Here is a 22,000-nt window from a genome sequence, read left to right as displayed (position 1 = left end):
GCAGTCACAGCCATGATTTTACAGCAGCTTTCCTTGCAGAGAAAATGGTGGATCATATATCTGTTCCAGTCATGTAGGAATCAGTGGCATGCTTTCCTTCTGGTTGTAGTCCTGGGATGCAAATCTCAGGCTGGGATGTCAGCTTTAGCATTCAACAAGTTCTTTAGAATAGGAGGGAGAGAGAACACAGGTGACAGGGACTAAATTCTTCTGTTCTTTCCATTTCTTACAAACTTCCTGCTCAGAATCAAAAGGGCAGGTCCACCATCAGGACACTGAGAATAGCAGAATATCTTAGGCAGCACTCTGAATTTATTCTATTCAAGACTATTCCCAGGTTTGGCAACTAAAAACTCTAAAAAAATGTGAGCAGGGACAAGGATGCAGAAAAGAAGCCTTTGCCCTAATGAAGTCGACGGGTTCAGTGTTTGTCAGCACCCACTCCAAAGGAAGGAGAGATTTCACATGCCAAGTACAATTCAGAGTGAGTCTCTGACAGCCCCTTTCTCGTATGTACTCTGTTCTGAAAAATCACTGGTGTTCATATATGGAATGAGAACATGTATCTATGTTACTCTGAAAATCCGGAACTGTGCATTGGCCAGAAATATGAACTGGCAGTGTCAGAGGACCGATGAAAAGTAACACAGGAAAAAAAATTAAAGTGTGCAGCAATATTAGTATCTTTTAATATGCCTCATCAATCAAGGGTTCACAAAATATATCTAACCGAGATCTTCCTTTCTCGAAAAATACAATCCCTTTGCAAAATATATAAGCAGCTATTAGTTGGGGGAGCTGCGTTTAAAAATATATGTGCACTTACGCATAATAAGTTGCTAGAGCTGAAATGCCTTCAGGTACGAGTCAGATAATGTCCCTATAAATTAACTATCAGTGCACCTTTTTAAAGGTATCTTTTAAGTCATCTTACACATTAGGTGAAACTTTTCCTTTGTAAGAGATAAAGAAGCATTTTTTTTTCCAAATAGCAATTCTTTTCATCCCTGTCAACTGGTTCTGATCACACATTGTTGCAACAGTGATTTCTGGAAACATCTGTAGGGGTTTGGAGGATTTGGGGGGGTAAGAATTTCCATTACCAAAAGGAGGCTAGAACATCTAAGTTTTTCCTACAGTTATGACAAAGCACTGGAATAGTGATGCCTGTGAATCTGCAGCAAAGATCTTTAGCCCTTTGTCAACCAACATTGCTTTTTTTCCTTTCTGATCAAAATATTCTAAGAGCCTGGCAGACTAATTTCAAGGACACCACCTAGGCGGCCTGAAGAGAAGCAGGTCTGAGCAATCCTGGCATCAACTACAACCCAGGGCAGATCCAGTACTTTCTCTCTGATGGTGCCACCTGCTTATCACTCAGTTATTCAGGAGGCACACCTGTAACAGGTGACAGTACCTCCGGGTGAGTGAGGCAACTGCAGGCAATTCTGAAAACAAGGAAAAAACCCACCACGGGCCTGATTTGGTTTAAAGCACTCATGCAATCCCATTAGACCCATGTCTTCCCAAAACACCTTTTCCGTGGCAAGCAAAGTTACTGATAATGCATGTGGCTTCTGTCACAGTGATGCATTAGGTAAGCAGGTGTGTGCTGAGTACCAGGGGCGCTCCAAAATGCATCTCCGTCCTCTTCCGCTTGTCTTTGCTAAGGTTCTGCCTATTTATTTAAAAAAAAAAAAAAAGCCAGTTATTGCATTGTGCGGGCAAGAAATTTCACCCTGGCGGTGATATTTTAAATGTCAGGAACAGAGATGTTGGAAATCACAAGAAATCACCGCCATGTGATGGATAAGAGCAAATAAATCCTGGGTTCAGGGATCAGAGCCCAGAGTTAAGTCACACCCACCTGACCTGCCAAATATAAAAGTGGAAAGAAAGCCACGTGTTTTCAACAACTGAGGAAACTCCTCTGAGGTACTGTTCCACTCACACCTGGGTGAGTGGCGTGGCCGGGGGTTACCTTACTCAGGGGCCCTGCGGAGGGTGACCTGAGGGGACGAACGGCACTGGAATGGCCATACCTATTGGTAAATAGCTGATACCCCTCTCCCCCAAGTGCTACCATGATCCAGCCACTGGATGGCTGACCCCTGGCATCGGCTGGGAGTGGGCCTCTGAGACCTGCTCCCTGGCTGGTCAGTGCTCAAGGTTTACTGGTGGTTGCGTATTTTCAATATCACCCCTGAATGGCAGGGATCCGAAAGCAGAAACTTCCATTTCAGGCTCTGCTTTGAATCTGTTACAATAAGAAAACTGATGATTTTCTACCTGAAAAGTATTGGTGAAAAGGCCTTCTTTTCTTTTCGGTAGGTACCACGGTGGGCTCCAGCTGGCCACAGAAGGATGTGGGACCCCCTCCCCCCCCCACCAGGGCTGCAACAATTCAAATTCTGGAGAAAAGTGGGAAATCTGTATTTTAAGTATCAGCAACCCACCTGAAGTCTTTAAAAAAGAGTCCGTGCAGGACAAACACATCCAGAACCAATGTGGCCTGCAGGCCGCTATTCTGTGGCCTCCTACCCTCCTCTGCCCCATCCACTTTGCAGAACTGCCCAGGGTCTAGAGTTGGGTCTGTGAATGTTCTTTTCCTACGGACCTTCTCTCCCCTCACTGTGTGAGAGCAATTAGATGCTAATGGAGTCTTTATACGTCCCCTGGCAGGCCTGCTCGCCTGGTCTTTCGTGTGTGTACTGCAGAGAGGGTAGGAAAGGAGACAGGAAAGGGGGCTCCATCTTTTGGTACATCACACCCGTGAATGCTCCGTCTAGGCCTTAGAGGGTAGACTGTATAATGAATTACTACCAAGGTACAAAATGACTAACTAGAAAGGGGGAAAATGCTGACTCGCTCTTAAAGATATTTGCACTTCTTTCCTACGGAGGTGAAGTATGAGTTGCTATTAACCCTTAAGGCCCTGAATGGCTCACGAGAGGGGATGGCACACACACCGGCACCGTGGCCTTCCACTCTGGTTCCGTGGGCCCCTGCTCATGTCTGACTGACTCAGGTGCCTGAAAGCGGGGGGCTGAATGGGTGGAGGTGCCTAGCGCTCTCACTGACCGTGGAATGGTCTCCTGCAATCAAGCAAACCTCAATGCCATCAAGACCAACTCCAATCCCATGACCGTTAAGTCATGTGAGAAGGCATATCCTACAGGTCACAGGTTTCCTGAGAAATTTCTAAGAGAATAAGTATTTTCAAAGAGTAAAAAAGTCAGCCCGAAGCCTCTCAAAGGAACCTACATCTTCAGGGAAAATGAGAACAAAGATGGCAAGCACGCAGTATTTTTCAAAGGTTTTTGCACAGACGCTGGTGTCCGCTGGATTTATGCATCCGTTAGACTGCTCCCACCCCAGTTTTTTCTAGTTCTCTGAAGATAAATCTGGATGGTTTACATGTCTTTGCACGAAACATGTTACAAAAATACTTTCATTTTCCTAAGTATTGCAATGTTCCATCTTTATAAAGATAGTTTTAAGCGCCTTTAAGGGTTTTCTGTGTGGATTTTGTCTCTTTAAAACATGTGCACAGAAACCACCCACAAGCATCTGTGGACTTACTGACGTATAACAAAGCATGATTTCATGTCGGCGAGGAACTACAGGTGCTGTTGTATAATTTTTATTATTGATAGTCTCTGTCTTCCTCCCACAAGTGTTCCAGAAACGGCACAAATCCTGGGGAGCCTCAAAAGACCTATTACTTACAGATATCAAAGTTCCCAGCAATGTACTTTCATTTCAATTCAGTGTTACAAACAGAAGCTTTAGAATTCAGTCTCAATTTGAAATACAGTCAAAACCTCAATTGCTATGTATATAAAGATTGCAAGGAAATACACCAAAAATGTTTATGTGGTTTTCTCTGGTGACTTTTTATTTTCTCCTTTGTACTTTTTTGCATTTTCCCAATTTTCCTACATGAGCCTAGGCTACTTTCATAATCAGAAAAATATAGTATTTCTGAAGTGGAAATAACAATCAAAATACTGCCTTATTTAATAAAGAAATATTATTTTTTATTTTGAAAGTGAATCCACGTGCTTCACAAAGTTACCATAATATATATCATCTATAGCTCTAAATATTAGAAAAGTTTGAGCCTTTTACATTTGCTAAAAGACATATGACACAATAAAGTGGCTTCGAAAACACTCTGATTAGTTTAGGAATTGCCCTTTTTTTCAAGGTTGACCATTTGTTACTGCAAACCACGTCCCTTCCAATGTAAAAGGCTTAAATTGCAGACGACCTTAAACACATGGCTTTGATTCTATTTCAAAAAATGTAAAGTAATGTGAACTTGCACTTTAAAATAAAAAGCACCTACTGTTTTTTGCTACCTTAAATTTTTCTTGGAAGAAGGAGATATAAATTATAAATAAACTGAAGTTTAAATAAAGATAAAACTCTAATATACAGCAACAATTGAAAATGGGAAAGAAAAAAAACTGGCTTCCTTGTGTGTCTTTATTTACCCTGAGCAGTCCTAACTGTGTATTTGAGAAAGCAAAAACTGAAAATTTAGGAGACTAGATATGCACTCCTTCAACCTCAATCCCTAAGAAGAACTCAAGAAAGATACATTTTACAACAAGAAAAGATTGACCTACCTTTGATGCCAACTGTGATTTGAGGCCTAAGAATGAAAAGACTGTGTTGCTTTCCTTGGATTCAAAGAAACTGTCATAATCCTAGAAAAAAGAGAAGGAGAAAATAAACAAAAGCAAACGATTGTATTTGGTGCTGTTGACAAAGTCTCTATGTAAATAAAAAAGGTACCACTACTCCATCCAGGCCAGGGAAAAGGTACATAAATCTACCGGATTTGCTCTGTTTGAGCCTCAACATTTGAGCATGATGATGAAGGTAACAACTTTTTAATCCGAAGTCTGTGGCAGGATTAAAATGTAAAACATTGAGGACAGAAACCAAATCAGAACATGCCCCCTCGAGTGTCAAACTAACATTTCTTTGTGTGGAATCACTCTGACAAGGTTTTACTTAAGCATTTCAATCTGAAAGGCTGCCTCCCAATTCCACTCTTGATGCTTTGTTACCTAGGGCTTAAAACAAGAAAAAAAAATCACTGTGTAAACAGAAAAGCCATAAAGGTCTCCGTGTGTCAAAGTTGAGCGCTTCTATTCTGCTTTTGAAGTTTTCCACATTCCTTGAGACTGTCTTCAGAGAGAATAAAAAGATCAAACAAAAACTAGAGGAAACTATATTCTCTATAACATTTATCTTTACCTCACAGAATCATTTTTCTCCTCCTTGTTTCAGGAGAGAAGCCATTAAGGAATTCTGGCCAATGTGTTCATCAGTTGTTTTCTTTTCAAAAGCTTGCATGTGTTAATACTATTGGACATAGTTGCTAAGGCGATGTGAAGCAGTCTTAAAATTGGAGAGAAATCCCTTGGATAATTTTAGGCAGAGGGTAAACAGCACAGGCAGACAATGATGAGAATCACCTGTAGGCAACTGCTTTGTGCTTAGCGCCAGAGCATCAGCACATCCTTTAATCCCAGCTACCGCCCACCAGGTTAGAGACTCGCGCAGAGCAAAGAAATACGGTACCCAAGTTTGACAGCCGACATGTAACAAAGCTGAGATTTGGGCCCAAGTTTCACTGGTGTTGAAATCAATGCTTTTTGTATGCTATGATGCTTCTTGCCCAAGAGGAAACCAGGTATGGGGTACCCTGTATATCAGAGTCACTGAGCCCTCACGAACCCACTGCTGAGCTGGGTCAATAGCATGACAAATACTGGTGAAACCTGTTTAGGAATCTGAACGAGAGTGGATGACTTAGAGTGGAGATCTGCTTCTTGCAAAGCAGGCCTCAGCTGAAGAAAAAGCTTTGAATTATTTGACTCTCTGTAGAGACTCTCTTGTCCAAGCGCTTTAGCAAGTTGAGCCTCGTGTGGTTTGAAGGCAGCTTGATTGCAGTTCCCGGTCATCTCAGCCTCAGGCCTTGCGGGCACTGCTCCTGATCCTGAAGCGGTCACTCCTGCTGTCATTTCGGGTCAGCCCTGAGGCCAGTCACCTGCAAAGGGAGGCCTTCCTTGACCATGCCGAGAAGGAGCAACACATCTGAAGGGGGAGGCTCAGCAAATACCTCCTTGGAAAATGGCATTTTAGCCTGAAATGTGAAGAATGAATAGAATTGGCCACGTAAAGGGTTGGGATAGGAGCCTCTGAGACGGGAAACAGCACCGGGGAAGAGCGGAGCTGGCAGATGTGACCGGGATCAGCAATGTGCCAGACTCTGTAAACCCAAAAAACGATTTTGAATTTTATCTTAAGTACAAAAGGAAATCACGGACGGGTTCTGAGCAAGGGAGCAGAATGACCTATTTCCTTTAAGAAAATCTCTGCGTTGACTGCGTGGGGAATGGCTCAGAGAGAGGGCAGCAAGAAGAGAGGCAGGGACAAGGGTGAGGAGTGCACTGGGGGAATTCAGGTAAGAGACGGAGGCAGCCTGAACCAGAGCCACTGTCATAAATACAGGATAGGACAGACTGGAGATATATTTTGGAGGATTGATCATACTCAATAGTGTAATTGGTGTAGAGGGTTAGGGAGAATTAAGAATTAAAGCAGCTCTCGGGCTTCTCTCGGGCTTCCCTGGTGGCGCAGTGGTTGACAGTCCGCCTGCCGATGCAGGGGACACGGGTTCGTGCCCCGGTCCGGGAAGATCCCACATGCCGTGGAGCAGCTGGGCCCGTGAGCCATGGCCGCTGAGCCTGCACGTCCGGAGCCTGTGCTCCGCAGCGGGAGAGGCCACAACAGTGAGAGGCCCACGTACCGCCCCCCCCACCAAAAAGAATTAAAGCAGCTCTCGTACAACTCATCATCAAAAAACAAACAACCCAATTAAAAAGAGGTCAGAGACCTGAATAAAACTTTTTCCAAAGAAGACATACAGACGGCCAACAGACACATGAAAAGATGGCCAACGTCGCTAATCGTCAGGGAAAGGCAAATGGAAACCACAATGAGAGATCACCTCACACCTGTCAGAATGGCCATCATCTAAAAGACCACAAATAACAAATGTGGTCGAGGGTGTGGAGAAAAGGAGCCCTCATGCACTGTTGTGGGAATGTGAATTAGTGCAGCCACTGTGCAGAACAGTGTGAAGAGTCCTCAGAAAACTAAAAACAGAACTACCATATCACCCAGCAATCCCACTCCTGGGCATATATCCGAAGAAAACGAAAACATTAATTCAAAAAGATTTATGCACCCCAATGTTCACTGCAGCATTATTTACAACAGCCAAGATACGGCAGCAACTTAAGTGTCCATATCAACAGATGAATGGAGAAAGAAGATGTGGTATGTATACACAATGGAGTATTACTCAGCCATAAAAAAGAATGACATTTTTTCCATTGGACTTGCAGGGTATTATGCTTAATGAAATAAGAGAGAGAAAGACAAATACTGTATGGTATCACTTATATGTGGAATCTAAAAAATAAAACAAACTAGAGATTATAGCAAAAAAGAAACAGACTCACAGACATAGAGAAAAAACTAGTTGTTACCAGTGGGGAGAGGGAAGGGGGAGGGTTAAGGTAGGGGTAGGGGATAAAGAGGTACAAACTACTATGTATTATAAAATAAATAAGCTACAAGGATATATTGTACAGCACAGGGAATATAGCCAATATTTTATAATAGCTATAAATGGAGCATAACCTTTAAAAACTGTGAATCACTACGTTGTACACCTGAAACATTGTAAAAACTATACCTCAATTAAAAATTTTTTGGAAAAAAAATTTAAAGCAGCTCTGAGCTTTGTGACTTGATGGGAAAGACCAGAGAAAAAGCAGGTTTGAGGGTAAGGTTGGAGTTGAGTTTTAAAATGTTAAGTTTGAGAAATTGTATGAGACACTGAGTGAAGACGATCTCAATGGGGCAGTTGGAGGTTCCGACTGACTCTAGGTATTACAGGTTTCATAGAAACTTATGGAAAATTATATAACTTTTAATAAGAAAAACTATGTCTCAATTTGATGTAGAATTTTAGGCAAAATCCCATGAACTGAAAATGTTGTTACCACTATTCTTTGTAACAAAGACAGTTCCAAATAATTGAGTAGCATTTCATTGACCTGGGCTCAAGAAATAACCCTGTTTGACCCACACCTTCTCTATCTGATCGTTTGTTGTTTATATTCAATGTGGTAACAAGAGGAAGAGAGCTAAATTACAGCCAGCTTATCTCACCCTTTTAGATATCCACCATATGAAAACTGGTGTACCTGTTTCTCTCTACACCATATTCTGCCACTACTCGGGCTAAATTCTTTCCCTAGGGAATCTCAATCGCAGCCACGGCTCTAATTAAACTCAGATCCCCAGCTCTGATTCTCCTCTCAATTCTGGTTCCATGTAAGCAACTAACTGTTCATAATAGACTATTAAACATAATGGGTCTAAATCGCAATTCATGCTTTTCCTTCCACCCCACAAGCTGGACCTCTCAGAAGCCTGGCACCACCAGCTAACGGGCTCTACCAGGCAGAAATCAAGCATCATAGGACTCCTCTCTTCCCTCAACCAGTAACTACCTTACATATCCCTTCAACCTCTCTGTTTTTCTACATCAGTCTCATTGCCCTAATCCAAGCTAGATATCTGCAACGGCACCTCAACATACCAACCCCTCTACAGTCTACCCTATCTCCCCCCACCCCCCCGAATCATGCTCAAGTGAGGACAGACTGATCCTTTAAAAAGGCAAATTTGATCATATCATCCTTTGCTTAAGTCCTTTCCTTCAAGACTTCTCATTGCTCCTTGTGGGAGAAGAGGGGTCTTGAACTTCTACCTGCACCAACCACTGTCTGGGTCACAGCTTCAATTCTGGGAAACTGAGTGGTATATACACTCAGTCAACTATAGATGAGATGTCCAGCAATCTACTAGCTGAGTTATGACCTTGACCAACTCCTTTAACCTCCTCAGACTGCTTCTTCCTTTCTGTATCAGATACGACCAAAGTCCCTTGAAGTTCCAGAATTCTAAAAAATAATGGAGCATTCAGTGGAGTTGCTCTTAAATGGGCTGTTAGCTGTGTCCAGATGTGAAGTCCAGCCTATGTATTCCAGTTCCTAGTGATACCTGTTCGAAGAGCTTACCTCTCTCTGAACAGGAAACAGGTTTAACCAAATAGGAAAGGGAAAGGGCAAAAGTGAGAGAAAAAAAACTAAGGACTAGTCAACAAAATGTCATCCCTGTTCTTGAATTCTGAAAGGGCTTTACCTGTTTCTACCTGATAAATAATCTCTGACGTCAGTGTGAAAACGCAAGAATGAAAAAACTAATAATATAAGAAATAAAAAGTGAGAAACAGTGCCTGACTCAATGTCTATAAATGCAGTGTGAATTTTACTTTAAAGACAGAAGTGCTGGGACTTCCCTGATGGTCCAGTGGTTAAGACTCCACACTCCCAATGCAGGGGGCATGGGCTCGAACTCTGGTGCGGGAACTAAGATCCTGCATGCCGTGCGGCGAGGCCAAAAAACAAAAAAACAGAAACAAAAACAAAACAACAAAAAAGGAAGTGCTAACATGAAAATACAGTGCATGCGAAAGATCAAAAGGCAAGTTACGAGACTTAATATGTATAATTCAGGTTGCAGTGTTTATATTAAAAACCTTAATCTTAAAATGATTACAATTCTCCAAATCACAAAGCTAGAAATAAGGTCAACTTTCACAAGCGAGCTTCATACATATAAAACAAAATAGAGAATACATACGTGTAGAGAAAACCTGTAAACCATCCATTCAACCACACTGAACCAACACTGTTCTCATGAATGTTAGTCACCAACAAAGGTATTTAGAAATGTCAGATATTAGGAAATCTCAGAATGGCAACATTTCTTATTTATATAAAAAATTCTCTTGAACTGTATTTCTGTCATAAAAGTTATAACCGTTATTTTTAGTTTATGAACCTTTAACTCAGGGCCACATCACCATGGCTGGGGGACTTCTTACCGAATATTAAACTGGATGCTCCCAACAGTTTAGAAATTGTCACCCAAGGTAACTAACTCCCAAAGTGACAAACATAAAATTTGGTAATTAACTTTAAAAGCAATCATTTTTAAAAGTCAACGTGAGAACAGTACCTGACACACACCAGGCAAACTGGGGGATGAGTTGTGTCTGCTAATTAATGACCGACATGCCATGTTTTAGGTAATCTCATGCTAATAATGTAATCTGATTAAATCCTATTTCTACTTGATTACTTACTGATTTAAAGAATTATGTAAAAAATTTACTTTCTGACATACAAAAGCTTTTGAATGGCCTGATGAATCTCAAATTGTAAGAAGTTAAATCATCTTCTTTGTCATGTTGACGCAAAGAGTAGATGATTGATAATTTAAAATCTAGAAGTTCTGAATACCCTCTTTTAGAGGTAATAAACTAAATACTATGATGTGAAATAATATGAGTAAAATAGTATTAGAATCTTAAAATCACTTTCTATTAAGATAGAAGTTCTCTTATATTCTGGCCTTAGACATTCCCCAATAAAAGAGAAAGATCTGCTTCCTTATCAAATTCATTTCAGTTATCAGGCTTATATTTTAAAAGAAACAAACCACACTAGAGCTCATACTGCAAACGTTAAAAGCACTGCATTTTAAAAACTCACTATAAAGTTTCTAAATGGGCTTGTTGAATTCCTTATAGTCAAAGACACTCTCTCTGAAGTGTTTGCAAATACATGTCTGCAAATTGAACACTGTAAGACAATCAACCTCCTGTGACTATAAAATATAACGATCAGTTAATATCACCTTTGGAGGAGAGTACAAATACATAAAGCATATTCAAGAAAAAAAATCATTCAGTTTCAGAAGCTGGAACATTTTTAACTACATTTAAAACACAGGCTGAAAAATTCACTTTGTTTCTAGTGCCAAATGAAAAGAAAAAATTCTGGGTTACAAAGATATCAGCATAACTGAGCACTGTTACTAATGGAATATTTATCTAAATGCTACAATTTTAAGAAGAATAAAGCAAGCTAAATAGCTGTTAAAAAGAAAAAGGAAAAAAAAAAAGGCTTCCATTACCTACACTTCTGTTTGCATTTAAGTGAAAACCAATGTTAGAGACATTTATAAGCTCATGATAAAATCTACAACAGGTAGAGCTCACAGTAGTCTCATTCTTCCACAGAGCTTACTTAAGGACATTACCCGTTCCTACGGTTAGACTATTATGGACTGGACAAGCATTTGAGACAAAGGCCTAAAGTTCTTTGCCCTTTTCGCGTTCCCTCAGAGAACAGCGAGGAAAACCCACAGTAGCCACTCTGAAAAGCTGCATCGCTTCCCACGCTAAGTCGATAACAAGTGACAGACCCATACTATTTCTACATGCCAAGGGCCTTTCCAAACAGAAGGCTGCAGGGAACAAAAACAACACGTGGCCCGCAAGGAAACGGTGGCAGCAAGCACTTCTAAATGAGCCAAAGCAGATGTGGTTTACCCCAAAGGAGAAATTAAAGAAAAAAGTTCCTCCTAAGACTACAAGAGCTACCGCTGCCGCTGCAAATGGGCAGAGACTCCTTCCTCCTGAAATTTCCTTCAAGCCTGCGGGTAGCCTCTGAGCAGAATTTTTTGATTCAGTGGTTAAGGACCATTAATGCTATATTCCATTTTGTGAAATCTTGATAGAGGAGGAAAAAATATTTGACAGCTCCAATCCCGGTAGGATCTAGAAGATGTAGCTGTCTAAAACAAATTCATTCAGCAATTTTTAGGCCAAATACCAAAAATACGAGTAAGTCCAAAGCTGAAGATTTAAAATTCCTAACACATTTAACATTTCTGACCATTCCGATACGAGATGGCAGAGCAAGCGAATACGTCTACCCAAGCACCCACTGAAATCGGATGGGAAACAATTTTGTGCTAAACACAGGAAAAGCAACCAGCAATAAAAGTTTAAGAAATACTCAGAGGAGTAAGTGAAAAGGCTAAAATCAATGAAGAAAATCTCATAAATATTTGTGTCGTTCTTCAAGCCACAGGAATTTAGTAAAATAGGATTATAAACCTTCCTCTGTGACCACTCACACAACTAAGCAGTTCTGTAGAGAATATTTAGAGAGATTCTGTAGAGAGAATACGTTTATAACAATATAAATGTGTTATATTTACATAGTACACAATAGTTATCATAATTACAGATGAGTATGCGACTGTTATAAACTTTAGCAATGCAGTGTGTGCGTGCACATGTGTGCAAGTCAAAACGGGGGAGAAATGAGAGAAGCTATAAGAATGCAAGTTTCCCCTCTTCCAAAGAAAAAAGTAAATACTATCTAATTTAAAATCAAGGAATATAGGGCTTCCCTGGTGGCGCAGTGGTTGAGAGTCCGCCTGCCGATGCAGGGGACACGGGTCCGTGCCCCCGTCCGGGAGGATCCCACATGCTGCGGAGCGGCTGGGCCCATGAGCCATGGCCGCTGAGCCTGCGCATCCGGAGCCTGCGCTCCGCAACGAGAGAGGCCACAACAGTGAGAGGCCCGCGTATTGCAAAAAAAAAAAAAAAAAAAAAAAAAAAAAAAATCAAGGAATATAGCTATTAGTCTATGAAACACAGAGTGGTGGTAACTTAAAACCACAAAGCAGAAACTCATAAAAGAGGCTACATCTTGGAAATCTGGGGGAGACTGACTTTTCACTTTGGACCCTCCCGTCAACAGACTTTATTGTCTTAACATTGATATTAACGTGGCCTTAGTGTTTTAACAGTTTTGTTTTCTTTTCATTAACTTAAACTGTGTAAGGCTCAGAAAACAGGAAAATTTTAACAAAAGGGAAACCGCCAGTTTGGGTATCAGTTAAGATACACTGCTAAACATGCAATGGGGGTGCCCTGAAATTGTCTGGACGAATACTGAAATATTGAATATTTCAATATTCAGAGCACAAACCATAATTTTCATGAAAGACATGTCCTAGGGATTCATCACTGTAGAATACTGAGACAAACATCTCAGTAAGGTGAAAATGGGAGATTAAACATTTATAGACAGAAGAATAAAAACTAGGGTTATATAGAAGAGATAAGACTGCAAAGAATATCTAATTAAATTGCTATGCTTCTGGGCATCCAGCAATTATCGATAAAGAGAATTGAAATCTCCCTTCCCCACCACCCTTTCCTAGTATCTGTGAGGATGCCGCATGAGATCGTGTTTAGTAAAACATCTGAAGGAGAAGATTCTCCTTGATTAGATAACTGATCTTTTAGACAGAAAACCTTGGAATCCAGATTTTCCAATTCAGATCACAAGTTTCCTGAGAAAATTCTACCTGTGGCGTAGGCAAGCTTCTAATAGAGGTGATTTACCGAAAAGATTTCATTGTAAAATTTAGAAGAAGGTTCAATAAGCTTGCTTTTGAGAGATCTGGCTTTGAGTTTTATTAATAAACAGGAATGGAAATGTTCAGAACCTTGACAAGGCGAGACCCAACAGAACGGGTGAGCTACTTGCTTGGCTGAAAGTACGCGGAGCTATTCACCCACTTCTAGAACCAATTTTTGTTAAGTATGTTCTGTGTTCCCAGCTTCCAGATAGGTACCAGATACTAAAATAAATATGCCACGTAGCCTGCTGAGGGTGAGTACAAGGAACTCAGAGACCAGCGGAAGGCAAAGGCACGAAAAAACATTCTGTGAACTAAAGGTCATAATAGGAGTAATGACACGCAGGTTTGCTAGGCATGGGGGAGGGGGAGGAATAACCAGAGTCCTAGTTAATTAGAGAGAGTCAAGAGCAAGGCTCGTGTGAACTGAGCTTTGCAAGGGAAACAAAGACAGAATTATGTAGGAGGTAAAACTTACAGGATTTGGTGACCAAGGGAGTATCAAGATGAGGAAAATGGGTGTGGGGTGACTTTCAGGGCTTTGCCTTGAACCTACATAAATAACATCCCTACTTCAGAAACAGACCACATCTCCCGTGGATAATGAAAATTTTTGACTTTAACTTTCCTTTTTATTTTTCTTATGGACTGTAAACACAGTTCTATTAATTACTGCAGACAGTTGGACTTCAACATAGGTGGGTGATGATGACGTTAGTTCTAATAATCCACCCAGGGAAATAAGAGGCAACCTCTAAAAAATTAGTTTACAATGACATGGAAGCTATTTTTGTTGGGAGAACAAAGCAGGGCACAAAATGGTATATACACTATGATCATTTGTGAATTTTGGCAGTCGTGGAGAGCCCTGGAGCCAAACCCCTAATCCCCTGCAGATACCAAGGGTATGTGTATGTATGTGTGTGTGTTGTGTGTATAATCTTTTTTTTTTTTTTGCAGTATGCGGGCCTCTCACTGCTGTGGCCTCTTCCGTCGCGCAGCACAGGCTCCGGACGCGCAGGCTCGGCGGCCATGGCTCACGGGCCCAGCCGCTCCGCGGTATGTGGGATCTTCCCGGACCGGGGCACGAACCCGCGTCCCCTGCATCGGCAGGCGGACTCTCAACCACTGCGCCACCAGGGAAGCCCTGTGTGTGTAATGTTGTTAAAAATAAAATTATATGTATGAGGCAGGAATTTGTAAAACTAATAATTAAGGGAGTTGGTTCTTCAGCTTCACAAAAGATCCCCAAACACACTTAAAATATATTATCCAGAGACAATCTTCTCAAGAGTCTTACATAAACACTGCACTTGGGAACAATACAACTGCATACATTTAGGTATTCTTGTGGTGTGCTTCTGAACCTCTACCAATGGTTAGAAAATGCTAACACATCTTGTTTCCTTTCATACCTAAGAAAGAAAAGGAGAGGATACTCCACAAAGAACCACTGCTGGTCATTTAGCTTTTCTGTGCCTCGTGAAGATTAGTCTTAACCTGTCTGTCGTCTACTTTCAGGCTCCATTACCCTACGTAATATGGGGAAAGGCTGCCATAGCTGGCCCCCAAATCATTACTTAAACAAAACTAGTCAGTAGCTTTAATGTAATCTTATTTGGTAATCTTATTTGGCTAGCAATACACCCAATGCTTGGGTACAAATTTAAGATTCTACAAGTATCATCTAAAAGTGCAAAAAAAGGTAATTCAATAGTTTTAAAATATAAATAATTTTATAAGTTGCCTCATGGAAAATAATCAGATGGTTATTTTTCTATAAAAGTTTGCCCTCTGTCTCTCAGCTGAATGGTCCTCTCTTCATTAGATAGGACTTTACATGAGTAGCTCCAGCCACACATTCTACCTCACTTCACCTCTCTCCCCACCTTCACCCACAGCCCAGTTCTAAGTATTGGCCAAACATGCACCAGCTCATCTTGATTACCTGAATGGTCATTGGGTTCTTCCCCCTTGATGGCAAATCCACAAACTGGTTAATGTGACCCCAGGCAAATAAAATTTGGCTGCATTCCCATTTCTAACTACAAGGTTTTTTTTTTTTTTAATAAAATGAAAGAGTTAATAAATTCATTCAGCAAAGTTGCAGGACAAAAAAACAACACATAAAAATCACTTGTGTCTCTATACACTAATAATACACGATTGGAAAAGGAAATTAGGAAAATAATTCTATTTACAATAGCACCAAAAACGCCCACCAAACTTGGGAGTAAACCTAACCAAGGAGGTAAAAGACTTGTACACTAAAAACTACAGAACATTGCTGAAAGAAATTAACGGAGACACAAAAAATGAAAAGACACCCACGTTCATAGACTGGAAGACTTAATATTATTATGATGTCAACGCTACCCAAAGCAATCTAAAGATCCAACATATTCCCTATCAAAACCCTAATGGCATTTTTTGCAGAAATAGAAAAAAAAAAACCAAAACTCCTAAAATTCATACAGAATCTCAAGGGACCTCAAATAGCCAAAACAAGTTTGAAGAAGGACGAAGTTAAAGAAATCATACTTCCTAATTTCAAAACACATTACAAAGCGACAGTAATAAAAACTGTGGTACTGGCACAGACCAGTGCAACAGAATAGAGTCCAAAAAAATATAAACCCTCACATATATGGTCAAATGATCATGAACAAAGGTGCCAAGACCACTCAATGGGGAAAGCACCGTGTCATCAACAAATGGTAACAGGAAACCTAGATATCCACACTCAGAAGAATGAAGTTGGACCCTTATCTTATACCACACACAAAAATTAACTAAAAATGAATTAAAGACCTAAACCTAAGACCCCAAACTACAAAACTGCTATAGGAAAACCTAGGGGAAAAGCTTCATGACACTGTATTTGGCAAGTAATGGTTTCCTGGATATGACTTCAAAAGCACAGGCAACAAAAACAAAGACAGACAAATGGGACTACATTAAACTTAAAAACTCTTGTTCATCAAAAGATATAATCAACAGAGTGAAAGGCAACCTAAGAATGGGAGAAAATACCTGCAAAATACATATCTGATAAGAGGTTAGTATTCAGAATATACAAAGAACTCTTACAACTCAACAGCAAAAAGCCAAATAACCCAATTGAAAACTGGGCAAAGGACTTGAATAGACATTTCTCCAAAGATTATATACAAGCTCAACAACACTAATCATCAAAGAAATGCAAATCAAAGCCACAGTGAGATATCACCTCACGCCCATTAGCATGGCTACTCTCAAAACAAGACAAAAACAGAAAATAACAAGTGTTGGCAGGGATGTGGAGAAGTTAGAACTCTTGTACACTACTGATGGGTTTATAAAATGGTGTAACCACTATGGAAAACAGTATAGCAGTTCCTCAAAAAATTAACAGTAGAACTGTTACAGAACTGATGCAGCAATCCCACTGATATGTACATATCCCCAAGAACTGAAAACAGGATCTTGAAGAGGTATTTGCAAACTCATGTTCATAGCAGCACTATTCATAATAGCCAAGGGGTAGAAGCAACCCAGAGTCCATCAATGCATGAGTGGAAAAACAAAATGTGATATATACATACAATGGAGATCTTAAAAAGGAAGGAAATCTTGTCACATGCTTCAATGCTATAGGCTAGGTAAACACCTATCCCCCCAAAATTCATACATTGAAATGCTGATGCCCAAAGACCTTTGGGAGGGGAGTAGGTCATGACAGCAGAGCCCTCATGGATGAGATTAATGCCTTTTATAAAACAGGTCTGGGACTTCTCTGGTGGCGCAGTGATTAAGAATCCACCTGCCAATGCAGGGGACATAGGTTCGATCCCTGGTCCAGGAAGATCCCACATGCTGTGGAGCAACTAAGCCAGTGCGCCACAACTACTGAGCCTGTGCTCTAGGGCCCGCAAGCCACAACTACTGAAGCCTGCGTGCCTAGAGCCCGTGCTCAGCAACAAGAGAAGTCCGCGCAAGAAGCCCGTGCACCACAACGAAGAGTAGCCCCTGCTCGCTGCAACTAGAGAAACCCCGCACACAGCAATGAAGACCCAACGCAGCCAAAAAGAAAAAGAGGACTGAGAGAGCTCCCCTGCCCCCTTTACCACGTGAAGATATTACAGGAAGTTGGCAATCTGCAACCTAGAAGAGGGCCTTCACCAGAACCCAACCCTAGTGTAACCCTGATCTTGGACTTAACTCTGAGAAATAAATTTCTATTGTTTGTAAGTTACCCAGTCTTTTGTTATAGCAGCCTGAACGGACTAAGACATACCAGAGGATGCACCTTGAGGGCATGATGCCAAGAGAAGTAAGACAGTCACAAAGGACAAATACTGGGACTTCCCTGGCGGTCCAGTGGTTAAGACTCTGCGCTTCCACTGCAGGGGGCATGGGTTCGATCCCTGGTTGGGGAACTAAGATCCCGAACGCCTCGCAGTGTGGCCAAAAAACAAAAACAAAACAAAGAAAACAAAGGACAAATACTACATGATTTCACTTTTATGAAGTCTCTAAAGTAGTCAAATTCATAGATATAGAAAGTAGAACGATGGTTATCGGGGGAGTGGGGTGGGGGAAGGGGACAAACAGGAGTTATTTAATGGGTATAGAGTCTCAGCTCTGCAAGGTGAAAAAGTTCTGGGGACCTGTTTTACAGCAATGCGAATACACTTAACATTACTCAACCGTCCACTTGATAGTGGTTAAGATGATAAATTTTATGATGTATGTTTTTACCACAATAAAAAAATTTCAATCAAAAATAAGAAAAAAATATAAAGAAATCCAATTTTTTTTTCTTCTGAATGGGGAGGGAGAAAAGAAACGGGAGGAAATGTTTTCCTTTTGTGTAGATATGTGTGTTTTTATTTCTAGTGCATTCCACACATGCCAGTTCCACAGAGAGAGAGAACAGAGTTTAAACCTTGAACGTGAGGATCTGAGCTTTCTAAAATGAGAAAAGCCTGTAGGCGTTGGGATGTTGACCTTTAGGAACCCATTTCCAGAGAAGAATCGTGCTTATGGTAGGACACTTCAGGGAAACAGCAAGAACAACCAGTCTGCCCCAAGAAGGGTTCTTGCCTACAAACAACTGAAACAGACACTGGCAACTTAAAAGGAAAAGAATGTATAGCGGGGAGCTCACAGAATCCACGTTAAGCCTGGAGGACCAGTTCAGAAAATAGGAGGAACTTCCACGTCTGGGGAACCAAGAACACACCTAGGCCACACCTCAGGACCAGCCTCCTTAGGACACCAGCCATATGGTGTCCAGCCACCAGGCTCTGCCTGGCCCCATCACCCCTGGACACTCACTGAGCCACCTCCAACTGATGCTGTGTTTCGGCATCATTTCCTCAGTGTCCAAATCTGGGGTGGGAAGAACTGATTGGACACGCCAGGGAGCTTCCATTCGGTGGGGAATTCCTCCCAATAGGCAGGATTTTCATGTGCTAAAGGAGAGAGAGAAGGCAGTTGTCCACACTGGTTAGCAAGCAGCTTAGCAGCTGTGTATGTCTCACATGCCTAGCTCATCCAGTTTAAAACAAAGTAGTAAGTTTCCAGCCAATTCCAGGAAACAGGAGAATCTTCATGCTTACTGGATCCTGTCACTTGCAATATGGCAGGTTTCAACAGGTTATCCAACCAGATACGACCACTCATAAACCACTGCCGGGCAATGCAAGGTGCACAGAAGCAGGTGGGATGCACGAGGCCATGGTTCATTGCCCTCAAATGTTTTTGCTTTTGTCAAAATCGAATTTATTTGACCTTGATAAGAGCAGACACTGTCTTCAAAACTCCTGCCAGAACAGACTATAAAGACAGAATGAATACACCAGCACTGCTGTCACAACTGCCATGGGACTGACACTGCTCAAGCAGCCATTTATCTGGCACAGTTTAATCAATATGGACACCTCTAGCCAGCTCCCGGTCTACCTGAAAAAACTTCCATAGACTCTATAAGGCAAAGATACACAGAGATATAGAAAGTCATAAAGAGGTGGAAATAAAGGGAAGGAATTAACTTTATTTCACATCACGTTCTTTTTTATTCATTGAATACATTCTTATACTCAAAGGTCTCTGAAGACTTCGGCTTTTATGGTGATAGAGCAAAGATGTCTCTGCGTCCTCCCTCTTGAGAGGTCTATCAAACAACAAGGACTAAAAAAAAAACAGCAACAACTCCACTTTTAAAATAAACTTAGGAGATGTCAACAGCCCTGAACCATGTATGCAGGAAGTGGGTAGAGCAATGGAGAGGGAAGTCAAGAGCAGAGGATGGTCAAACCTCAGTGTCTGCAGAGGCAGCATCAACAAGAAATAAGCTGCATTATTATATAATAAAGGTTATTATTTTTGTGGAATTTTTTTATATCATGATCTCATATTAGGGAAAGTATATGGTTACCAAGAGTGTATTCCATTCATGATTACAGAGTCTAGAAAATGTACTTTTGTGCCTGCAGACCAAAATAAGATAATAGATGAAAATGTGTGTGAACTGTACAGTTCAAAATAAAGCTATCAGTCAAACAGTGCTAGAAAACTTAAAACAAAAATCCATTGGTTCTCTGTTCCTCTGACTTGGCGGCTGTGAAAATGCCTTTATTCTGGTCTTACAGTTGAATGGTAGTTTGGGTGGGTACAGAGTTTTAGGAGTACTTTAGAAACAGTGACAAACATCCTGGGAAGTGAGATGGATATGATCGTCCTTTGCTAAAGATGAGAACATTGAGATATAAAGAGATATGTGACTTTCCAAAGGTGTCAAGCCAACATAAAGCAGTACTAGAACTCAAATCTGTGTCTAGTGCCAGGTTCGGTTTTCTCTTCATGACATGTGAAAACGCTGGGCACAATCTTTATGGCTTTATGTTTCAGCATTTCATTCTGCCTCATGTTCTTGGAGAACTGTTTCACTGTTATCCCTTTTCTCCACCCTAACGAGCACCCAGTTATTTATTTCACCTTGAGCATCTCTGCACTGTAGCCCCTTCCCCTGCTCCTGGCCATCCTTAAAGGACTGCAGTTCAGGTCTCAAAATAAACACTGACTTACATACTTAAAGCTACAGCAGAAAGCAAATCCTAACTACTCATTAGAGAGACATTTCTCAATGTTTTTTCTGAACCTAAGAAGTGAGAAGGAAAATAATTAGTCGAAAGTGGCTTCATCTTCTCAATGCCACCTGCAGCAGGAAGGCATCTGATGTATTTTAGTTGTTCATAACGATCCAGCTGGCTCATGATCATAAAAAAGTGAAACTCTGGTTTATAATCAGCCATTAGCAGTTTTTTTACACTACAGAGAGATAAAGATTCAAGCATAATTACCACTTCCCCTCTGCCGCCCAAAATGTATTAGTAAAAAAATACGCTTTAAAATGTAGAACACAGTAAACACACAGGTACGCAGCTTCCCTTCCCACCCCCTTTTCCCAAAGCAAACAGGAAGGCACAGTCTGTGACCTTGGACTCATACACCGTCTCGAATTCACCCTCTGTTAGACCTGTGGAACTGACTAGGTACTAGGTAAGGAGGTCAGTCTGCATTGAAAAAAACCCAACTGCACTCCAGATGACTCTGTTTTTTCTTTTTTTTCCCGGTACGCGGGCCTCTCACTGCTGTGGCCTCTCCCGTTGCGGAGCACAGGCTCCGGACGCGCAGGCTCAGCGGCCATGGCTCACGGGCCCAGCTGCTCCGTGGCATGTGGGATCTTCCCGGACCGGGGCACGAACCCGTGTCCCCTGCATCGGCAGGCGGACTCTCAACCACTGTGCCACCAGGGAAGCCCCAGATGACTCTGTTTTGAATCAGACAAAGAAATGATGTGATAACAATCATTTGATACTTACTCCACAGTATCGGTTACCATTAAATATCTGAGGTGGCAGAGGGTTGCCCTGGGCAGGCTTCTTCTCCAGGGGGATGTTCTTGTACATCCACTGCCTCTGCTCTTCTGACATCGTGATGTCCACCTCCTCAAACTCTATCTTGTTGGCTTCCAGAAATCTAACCACATCCTGCTGCTTCTTCTTTATCTGCAGAGAGAAGACAAACACATAAGGAGAAATGCCCCTCCAAAACCAAGTGGAAATATTTCCAATTTGAACTAGATTTGAGTGTTCATCGTCAGAGGCCACTGAGCTAAAAAAAAAAGAGGTGATTTTTGCAGACAGCACACACTGTCCACTCCCTGGTGATCCAGCAGACGTCTCAGCAAGTACTGACACAGTGATTTCTCCGAGAATTCTGGGGCACAACTCCGCCGGTCTGGGAGGGACAGACGAGGTCTGAGGTGGGAGATTCACTTAGTTCTCAGGGGGCCATAACTACCCACTCCCAGCCCCAGCAGTTGACATTTACAGTCACGAAAGCCCTGTCTGTCCCCAACCAATTGAAAACCACAGAGAGCCCATCTGAGATGCCGACACTTCATTGATTCCTGGGAGCGGCAACAGTTTTATTCCCCTCAGCAGCCTCTTTCAGATATGCCACAGCTGTAGCCACTGTCATGAGAGCATCCTTTCATCAATTCACA

The 22,000-nt window shown here is 41.5% G+C and overlaps 1 protein-coding gene across 1 annotated transcript in view; it reads right to left on the bottom strand.

Moving 5' to 3' along the window:
* Positions 1–1,575: 1,575 nt before the first annotated feature.
* SH3BGRL2 (SH3 domain binding glutamate rich protein like 2) overlaps positions 1,576–22,000 on the bottom strand; it is a 49,855-nt gene continuing 29,430 nt past the window's right edge. The window contains exons 2-4 of the mRNA XM_082669372.1: positions 21,315–21,500; positions 4,635–4,715; positions 1,576–1,678 (exon numbers count right to left, since the gene is read on the bottom strand). Coding sequence (XP_082525498.1) covers positions 1,667–1,678; positions 4,635–4,715; positions 21,315–21,500 — 279 coding nt within the window. The 3' untranslated portion in view covers positions 1,576–1,666. The remainder of the gene's footprint in view (positions 1,679–4,634; positions 4,716–21,314; positions 21,501–22,000) is intronic.

The sequence above is a fragment of the Grampus griseus genome (genome assembly GCF_964374135.1).
Source record: "Grampus griseus genome assembly, chromosome: 13".
In the NCBI taxonomy this organism is placed as follows: Eukaryota; Metazoa; Chordata; class Mammalia; order Artiodactyla; family Delphinidae; genus Grampus; species Grampus griseus.
The sequence above is the reverse complement of the archived record's forward strand: the minus strand, read 5'-3'. Positions and strand labels throughout refer to the sequence as shown.